The following is a 10,000-nucleotide window of genomic DNA, read 5'->3' as shown; positions in this document are numbered from 1 at the left end:
ACACTTAAGGGCCATCTATGGGCATCCTATGGGCATCCTAAGGGCATCCTATGGGCATCCTATGGGCCACCTATGGGCCACATAAGGGCATCCTATGGGCAATACAACACTGATGGGCATCCTATGGGCCACCTATGGGCCACATAAGGGCATCCTATGGGCAATGTAACACTTAAGGGCATCCTATGGGCAATGCAACACATAAGGGCATCCTATGGGCATCCTATGGGCCACCTATGGGCCACATAAGGGCATCCTATGGGCAATACAACACTGATGGGCATCCTATGGGCCACCTATGGGCCACCTATGGGCCACATAAGGGCATCCTATGGGCAATGTAACACTTAAGGGCATCCTATGGGCAATGTAACACTTAAGGGCATCCTATGGGCAATGCAACACATAAGGGCATCCTATGGGCAATACAACACATAAGGGCATCCTATGGGCAATACAACACATAAGGGCATCATATGGGCAATGCAACACATAAGGGCATCCTATGGGCAATACAACACATAAGGGCATCCTATGGGCCACATAACACTTAAGGGCATCCTATGGGCAATACAACACATAAGGGCATCTTATGGGCAATGCAACACTAATGGGCATCATATGGGCAATGCAACACATAAGGGCATCCTATGGGCAATGCAACACTAATGGGCATCATATGGGCAATGCAACACTTAAAGGCATCATATGGGCAATGCAACACATAAGGGCATCATATGGGCAATACAACACATAAGGGCATCCTATGGGCAATACAACACATAAGGGCATCCTATGGGCAATACAACACATAAGGGCATCCTATGGGCAATACAACACATAAGGGCATCCTATGGGCAATGTAACACTTAAGGGCATCCTATGGGCAATACAACACATAAGGGCATCCTATGGGCATCATAACACTTAAGGGCATCATATGGGCCACAATACACTTTCTCCGATTCTTCATATTAAACTATGTTATTCCCTTAACTAAGACGAGTTGATCCATACCTCTCACGTTTCAATGTGTGCACTGGCTCTGGTACGCGGCGCTACTTTGATAGCACTTAGCTAGTTCATTCATTAGGATCCAAACAGAGATGAAGTTAGAAGCAACCAAACACCTCCATGTTTTCCCTATTAAAATACAGTTATACGAGTAGTCACATGACCAAGTATGGTGAGACAAAATATAACGTGGTGCATTTCTAAGCAGGTAAGAGGGATAACTATATTGTGTGGCGGAATAACAATGGGAGTACTTAGACTCGGCGCAGTAATATCCTCACTCCAAAGTGAAACTGAAAGTGCAAGAGTGAGGATATTACTGCCCCACACAATATAGTTCTCCCTCTTACCTGCACCGCTGTGCAAAGTATATCATGGCAGCTGTCAATGGCAACAAGGTTTGTGCTTGTGTGTGTGTGTGTGATGTATCAGCCTGTGTGTGTGTGTGTGTGTGTGTGTGTGTGTCTAACCCTAATCCTAACCCTTGCCACCAGGCTCAAATCTGGCCGGAGGTTGCTTCTCTCTCCCATCACCTGTCTACTCTCCACCATCTTGTCAACAAAGGCTCACAAATCTCACCAATAGATGAGAACAAGGGGCCATGCCTGCAGTCCAGTGCTGCCAGTCAAGCAGTCCCCCTAGGGTCCCACACACACACACACACACACACACACACACACACATACTGTACATCACACACACTGACTGGACGATCACACACACTGACTAGCTAATGGTCGTAGAAGATTTGTTGGTACACTTTTAGCGGTAATAACAGAAATGTAAAAGTCAAGTCACTCTTTTAGTCGTGTGTGGCACTCTGTGTGTGTCTTTGTGCATATTGTACTGAAAAGGAAACCTAAATGTTTCTTCTCCTCCTCTCCCCTCTTCTCTCCATTCATCCCCTCTTCTCTCCTCTTCTCTTCTACCCTCTTATCGTCTCTCTTCTCTTCTCTCCTTCTGTCCTCTTCTCTTTTCCTCTCTTCCTCTCCTCTTCTCCCTTCTTTTCTCTTCTCTTCTCCTCCTTTCTCTTCTCTCTTTCCTTCTTCTTCTCACTTCTTCTTTTCTCTTCTCTTCTCCCTTCTTCTTTTCTCTCCTCTTCTCCTCTTTTCTCCCCTCTTCTCCCTTCTTCTTTTCTCTTCTCCTCTTGTCTTCTCTCTTCCCTTCTTCTTTTCTCTTCTCCTCTTTTCTCCCCTCTTCTCCCTTCTTCTTTTCTCTTCTCTTCTCCTCTTTTCTCCCCTCTTCTCCCTTCTCCTTTTCTCTCCTCTTCTCTTTTCTCTTCTCTCTTCCCTTCTTCTTTTCTCTTCTCTTCTCTTCTCCTCTTTTCTCCCCTCTTCTCCCTTCTTCTTTTCTCTTCTCTTCTCCTCTTTTCTCCCCTCTTCTCCCTTCTTCTTTTCTCTTCTCTTCTCCTCTTTTCTCCCCTCTCTTCCCTTCTTCTTTTCTCTTCTCTTCTCTCCTCCTCTCCTCTTTTCTCTTCTCTTGTCAAATCCCTATTGTCCCCATCAAAGTGCTGACTAGTGTGTTCTGTTTCTCCCTCTTTTGTTAAGAGCAGATCATTCACGAGGCCCCACCACCAGTTATGGAAGACTCTTCGGTAAGGAATGGCACAAGTCATCTGACTCTTCTGTTTGCTCTCTTTCCTATCTGTCAATCTCACAACTCACCTTTTGTCTTGTGCTGGAGAGGCGAGCGCTCATTTTCCCTTTACGATATTACGTTTCTCGTCACTCTCCTCTGCTCGCAAAGCTGAAAAGGGTTTGGCAACTCAGGCAGAGTTAGAAAATAAAACTGCTCCCTATTACATAAGGAACAGGAAATGATCTGACGGGCAAGGTATTCATCAGAGCTGCTGGCAAAGGGATCGTCCCGTTCGGCACAGCTGGAATTAGGACGGGCACAGCCACCATCATTGAAGCGGGAATAGCCAGAGCATCAGAAAGGAGCGGGTGGGCAGCCACTAAAGCTGGCACGGGCAGTGATTAGAGCCTGTGTGTGTGTGTGTGTGTGTGTGTGTGTGTGTGCCCATTTGGAGTCTGAGGGCTGTTGGCTGCAACAGACACCTCCTGACTGCTGAAGCAGATGGAAAGGAAGGTTTCAGTTTTTCATTACGGAATTCCACAATGATGAAGCTATGTGTCGTTTTTCTCAGAAAAGCTTCAGGCTAAAAGAGAAAATCACAAGATCAGCTCACTGGCTGTTTACTGTCTTTTTTTCTTTCTTTCTCTCTCGCTTTCTTTCACCATTTTTTACTCTCTTCATTGCCACAAACTAACTTACAGGAAAAATACATTTGTATTTATACGTTTTAATTATGTTAATACGTTATACGTGTTATTATTATAAATGCATTCAATTGGCAAAACTCAACTGACTTCCGTATTCTTTTCACCTGTGTTCCTTTCCCATCAGCTCAGCTGTGCTCTCTCTCCGCCACCAGAAACACTGCAAATCTCTGTGCTACGAGCTCCGCACTGTCTCATATTGAGTGTGTGTGTGTGTGTGTGTGTGTGTATGTGTGTTATTGCACAAACTTAACTCTTAATAACAGAGTTCTCTCTCCGCCACCAGAAACACTGCAAATCTCTGTGTTACGAGCTCCAGACTGTCTCATATTGCAAGAGATTAGCTTCCAGCACCAGCCTTTATTGGTGTCTGTTTCTCTGACTGTGTGTGTGTGTGTGTGTGTGTGTGTGTGTGTGTGTGTTATTGCACAAACTTAACTCTTAATAACAGAGTTCTCTTGCCAGCCATCAGAAACAATGCACATCTCTGTGTGTGTGTGTGTGTGTGTGTGTGTGTGTGTGTGTGTGTGTGTGTTATTGCACAAACGTAACTCTCAATAACAGGTCCTCTTGCCAGCCATCAGAAACAATGCACATCTCTGTGCTATCAGCTCCAGTCTAGCCATTAATGCACCAGATTAGCTTCCAGCAGCAGGCCCATTAGCCCAGGGGTCTTGGACTGGCCTTTGTTTGTCAAAGCAGCTGTGTGTGTGTGTGTGTGTGTCTGTGTGTGTCTGTGTGTGTGTGTGTGTGTGTGTGTGTGTGTGTGTGTGTGTGTGTGTGTGTGAGAGAGAGAGAGAGAGGGAGAGAAAGACAGAGAGGGAAAATTACTCCCTTCTTGAGTCCATTATTAAGGCTGTTTTGTCAAACAGCAGGAAGCCTTTGTAGTGTAATGTCTAAAGCCTGGTGTAGGAGATTTAAGATCTCTGGAGAAGTGCTGTGTGCTCAGCCAGTCTTTCAAGTCAAAAGCAACAGCTGCTCTATCCTGCTCTATTCTGCTCTAACAGTCTGCTCTATCCTGCTCTAACAGCCTGCTCTATCAGCCTGCTCTACCCTGCTCTATCCTGCTCTATCCTGCTCTATCCTGCTCTATCCTGCTCTATCCTGCTCTATCCTGTAACCTGGTCTATCCTGATCTATCCTGCTCTATCCTGCTCTATCCTGCTCTACCCTGCTCTACCCTGCTCTATCCTGCTCTAACCTGCTCTATCAGCCTGCTCTATCCTGCTCTAACAGCCTGCTCTAACCTGCTCTATCCTGTTCTATCCTGCTCTATCCTGCTCTAACAGCCTGCTCTAACAACCTGCTCTATCCTGCTCTATCCTGCTCTATCCTGCTCTATCAGCCTGCTCTATCCTGCTCTAACAGCCTGCTCTAACCTGCTCTATCCTGTTCTATCCTGCTCTATCCTGCTCTAACAACCTGCTCTATCCTGCTCTATCCTGCTCTATCCTGCTCTATCCTGTTCTATCAGCCTGCTCTATCCTGCTCTAACAGCCTGCTCTATCCTGCTCTATCCTGCTCTATCCTGCTCCATCCTGCTCTATCCTGCTCTATCCTGCTCTAACAGCCTGCTCTACCCTGCTCTATCCTGCTCTAACAGCCTGCTCCATCCTGCTCTATCCTGCTCTAACCTGCTCTACCCTGCTCTAACAGCCTGCTCTAACCTGCTCTATCCTGCTCTATCCTGCTCTAACAGCCTGCTCCATCCTGCTCTATCCTGCTCTAACCTGCTCTACCCTGCTCTATCCTGCTCTAACAGCCTGCTCTATCCTGCTCTAACAGCCTGCTCTATCCTGCTCTAACAGCCTGCTCTATCCTGCTCTATCCTGCTCCATCCTGCTCTATCCTGCTCTATCCTGCTCTAACAGCCTGCTCTATCCTGCTCTATCCTGCTCTATCCTGCTCTAACAGCCTGCTCTATCCTGCTCTAACAGCCTGCTCTATCCTGCTCTATCAGCCTGCTCTATCCTGCTCTATCCTGCTCTATCCTGCTCTATCCTGCTCTATCCTGCTCTAACCTGCTCTATCCTGCTCTAACAGCCTGCTCTAACAGCCTGCTCTATCCTGCTCTAACAGCCTGCTCTAACAGCCTGCTCTATCCTGCTCTATCCTGCTCTAACAGCCTGCTCTAACAGCCTGATCTATCCTGCTGTATCCTGCTCTATCCTGCTCTAACAGTCTGCTCTATCCTGCTCTAACAGCCTGCTCTATCCTGCTCTATCCTGTAACCTGGTCTATCCTGCTCTATCCTGCTCTAACAGCCTGCTCCATCCTGCTCTATCCTGCTCTATCCTGCTCTATCCTGCTCTATCCTGCTCTAACCTGCTCTAATCTGCTCTATTCTGCTCTAACAGCCTGCTCTATCCTGCTCTATCCTGCTCTATCAGCCTGCTCTATCAGCCTGCTCTATCCTGCTCTAACAGCCTGCTCTATCCTGCTCTATCCTGCTCTAACCTGCTCTATCCTGCTCTATCCTGCTCTAACAGCCTGCTCTATCCTGCTCTAACCTGCTCTAACAGCCTGCTCTAACCTGCTCTAACAGCCTGCTCTAACCTGCTCTATCCTGCTCTATCCTGCTCTTACAGCCTGCTCTATCCTGCTCTATCCTGCTCTATCCTGCTCTATCCTGCTCTAACAGCCTGCTCTATCCTGCTCTATCCTGTAACCTGCTCTATCCTGCTCTAACCTGCTCCATCCTGCTCTATCCTGCTCTATCCTGCTCTATCCTGCTCTATCCTGCTCTATCCTGCTCTATCCTGCTCTATCCTGCTCTAACAGCTGCTCTATCCTGCTCTACCCTGCTCTAACAGCCTGCTCTATCCTGCTCTAACCTGCTCTATCCTGCTCTAACCTGCTCTATCCTGCTCTAACCTGCTCTATCCTGCTCTATCCTGCTCCATCCTGCTCTATCCTGCTCTAACAGCCTGCTCTGTCCTGCTGTATCCTGCTCTATTCTGCTCTAACAGTCTGCTCTATCCTGCTCTAACAGCCTGCTCTATCCTGCTCTATCCTGCTCTATCCTGCTCTAACAGCCTGCTCTATCCTGCTCTAACCTGCTCTATCCTGCTCTACCCTGCTCTAACAGCCTGCTCTATCCTGCTCTATCCTGCTCTATCCTGCTCTAACAGCCTGCTCTATCCTGCTCTATCCTGTAACCTGGTCTATCCTGATCTATCCTGCTCTAACAGCCTGCTCTATCCTGCTCTATCCTGCTCTATCCTGCTCTATTCTGCTCTATTCTGCTCTATCCTGCTCTACCCTGCTCTAACCTGCTCTATCCTGCTCTAACAGCCTGCTCTATCCTGCTGTATCCTGCTCTATTCTGCTCTAACAGTCTGCTCTATCCTGCTCTAACAGCCTGCTCTATCCTGCTCTATCCTGCTCTATCCTGCTCTAACAGCCTGCTCTATCCTGCTCTATCCTGTAACCTGGTCTATCCTGATCTATCCTGCTCTAACAGCCTGCTCTATCCTGCTCTATCCTGCTCTATCCTGCTCTATTCTGCTCTATTCTGCTCTATCCTGCTCTACCCTGCTCTAACCTGCTCTATCCTGCTCTAACAACCTGCTCTATCCTGCTCTATCCTGCTCTAACCTGCTCTATCCTGCTCTAACCTGCTCTAACAGCCTGCTCTATCCTGCTCTAACCTGCTCTATCCTGCTCTAACCTGCTCTATCCTGCTCTAACCTGCTCTAACAGCCTGCTCTATCCTGCTCTATCCTGCTCTATCCTGCTCTATCAGCCTGCTCTATCCTGCTCTATCCTGTTCTATCAGCCTGCTCTAACCTGCTCTATCCTGCTCTATCCTGCTCTATCCTGTTCTATCAGCCTGCTCTAACCTGCTCTATCCTGCTCTATCCTGCTCTAACCTGCTCTAACAGCCTGCTCTATCCTGCTCTATCCTGCTCTAACAGCCTGCTCTATCCTGCTCTATCCTGCTCTAACCTGCTCTATCCTGCTCTATCCTGCTCTAACCTGCTCTATCAGCCTGCTCTATCCTGCTCTATCCTGCTCTAACCTGCTCTATCAGCCTGCTCTAACCTGCTCTATCCTGCTCTAACAGCTGCTCTATCCTACTCTATCCTGCTAACAGAGATAACAGTGCAATCATGGTTGACATATTACTGAAACGCTAACGTTAAAAAGTTGATTTTCACAAAAAGATCGTTTTCTCCATTTTTTTGTCAGAAACAGGTGTTTTTAGCCAAACTGACCCATGTTCTACTTAGTCCGGGAGCCAAATGCCATAATTTAGGTGAACCTGGCTTTGTCGGTTAAAGTTTTTTTTTTTGCAGAATCTAGTAGACTAAGGGTACCTCTTTAAGATTTAAGAGGGTGCCCGGTGATATCCCTTGGGCAATTTCATATATTAAGCCTTTCTTGTCCAATGTATTGACTATAAGGCGGATATACTACAGGTGAATAGGGTAAAAAAATTAACAAGCAGATATCACTATGAAACTTCACCAGTTGATTACTTAGATCAATATGAAAAATAAATGTATTACAAGTTTTCTGAAATTTAATGTTTGAATATGCAAATTAGGTATGATGTAATTAAATATGCGCTGATTTGCATAAACGTAAAAAGATCAAATCTGAACATTGGACAAAGCCAGCTTAAATTTTTTCCTTTTCATTTTGTTGACATAAGAGATGAAAAGTATTTTAGAGAGGGAATTATAGATATCTCATTTAGTTATTCAGTAAATCAGAAAATACTATACCAGCCTTTAAAAAATCCATTTTCGCCATGTTTTTTGGAATAAAATGTCATGTAAATCAGGCTAAGAATCATATATCAACAAACCCCTCTGCAAAATCCTTCTAAACATGGTTAGGTATAAGACTGAAAAGTTTGGTGTATGTAGATGCTTGTGAAGTGGAGATTTTGTTCTTCGAGTGAGAGAAGAAACTCATCCATATCCGCCTTATATTCAACACATTGGACAAGAAAGGCTTAATATACAAAATTGCCCAAGGGATATCACCGGGCACCCTCTTAAATCTTAAAGAGGTACACCTACTCTACTAGATTCAGCAAAAAAAAAAACTTTAACCAACAAAACCAGGTCTGACCTGGGTTGGTTGCAACCTGACCCCATGGCTTAGTGACTGGTCTGGTCTGCCAAAAGCTCACGAGAACCTTAAAGGAACACTTCACTTTTGTCGGTTAAAGTTTTTTTTTTTGCTGAATCTAGTAGAGTAGGTGTACCTCTTTAAGATTTAAGAGGGTGCCCGGTGATATCCCTTGGGCAATTTCGTATATGAAGCCTTTCTTGTCCAATGTGTTGAATATAAGGCGGATATGGATGAGTTTCCTCTCTCACTCGGAGATCAAAATCTCCACTTCACAAGCATCTACTATACACCAAACTTTTCAGTCTTATACCTAACCATGTTTAGAAGGATTTTGCAGAGGGGTTTGTTGATATATTATTCTTAGCCTGATTTACATGACATTTTATTCCAAAAAACATGGCGAAAATGGATTTTTTTAAAGGCTGGTATAGTATTTTCTGATTTACTGAATAACTAAATGAGATATCCATAATTCCCTCTCTAAAATACTTTTCATCTCTTATGTCAACAAAATGAAAAGAAAAAAATTGAAACTGGCTTTACCCAATGTTCAGATTTGATCTTTTTACGTTTATGCAAATCAGCGCATATTTAATTACATCATACCTAATTTGCATATTCAAACATTAAATTTCAGAAAACTTGTAATACATTTATTTTTCATATTGATCTAAGTAATCAACTGGTGAAGTTTCATAGTGATATCTGCTTGTTAATTTTTTTACCCTATTCACCTGTAGTATATCCGCCTTATAGTCAACACATTGGGCAAGAAAGGCTTAATATACGAAATTGCCCAAGGGATATCACCGGGCACCCTCTTAAATCTTAAAGAGGTACCCCTAGTCTACTAGATTCTGCAAAAAAAAAAACTTTAACCGACAAAGCCAGGTCTGACCCCATGGCTCCCTGACTAACTGACGATTACTAAATAATGGAAAACGATAAAAGACAAGAGTCTACTCTTTCATTTGGTACCTTCAGTGTTTACATAGTCATAACGCTCACCGTTCGGTGGATCTTGAAAAAACAGTCAAAATGCTGTAAAACGTCTGGCAGTATGAAGCGCTCACTGAAAATGGCTGGCAGCCAATGAGATAAAGGGGTCTGCAGGTTGACCAGCTTTTTTGACCACCCAAGGCTGGACCTTAACCTTAAGCTGGTCAGGCTGTTTTTTTCAACAGGGCTGCTCTAAGCTGCTCCAACCTGCTCTAACCAGCACTCATCTGTCTTTCTTCTCTCTCTCATTCTCTCTCTATGTTGCCCTCATCTTTCTATTTCTTCTCTCTCTCTCTCCATTGCCCTCCTCTCTCTCTCACCATCACTCCTTGTGCCCCTCTCCTCCCTGTGGTCAGGATGATGAAGACAGCGCCTACCCCAAGAAGAACTGGCCTACAGTGGACGCTTCTTATTATGGAGGACGAGGGGTTGGTGGAATTAAACGAATGGAGGTGAGATTTAACACCACCACTTAGAGAGCCTTACACAAACAAACACACCACACACAACCCCCCCCCCCCCCACACACACATACACATATAGAAATGTATATCCTGCTTACAAGTTTCTCTCTCACACACTGTCACACACGCTCTCCTGCTTTCCTCCTGATTTCTAAC

The 10,000-nt window shown here is 45.1% G+C and overlaps 1 protein-coding gene across 1 annotated transcript in view; it reads left to right on the top strand.

The window, feature by feature from the left end:
• Window positions 1–10,000, top strand: part of LOC134101183 (anthrax toxin receptor 1-like) — a 47,524-nt gene that overhangs the window by 25,932 nt on the left and 11,592 nt on the right. Inside the window, exons 14-15 of the mRNA XM_062554781.1 lie at window positions 2,567–2,608; window positions 9,737–9,838. Of these exons, the coding sequence (XP_062410765.1) occupies window positions 2,567–2,608; window positions 9,737–9,838 (144 nt within the window). The remainder of the gene's footprint in view (window positions 1–2,566; window positions 2,609–9,736; window positions 9,839–10,000) is intronic.

The sequence above is a fragment of the Sardina pilchardus genome, chromosome 14 (assembly GCF_963854185.1).
Source record: "Sardina pilchardus chromosome 14, fSarPil1.1, whole genome shotgun sequence".
NCBI lineage: Eukaryota > Metazoa > Chordata > Actinopteri > Clupeiformes > Clupeidae > Sardina > Sardina pilchardus.
The sequence above is the reverse complement of the archived record's forward strand: the minus strand, read 5'-3'. Positions and strand labels throughout refer to the sequence as shown.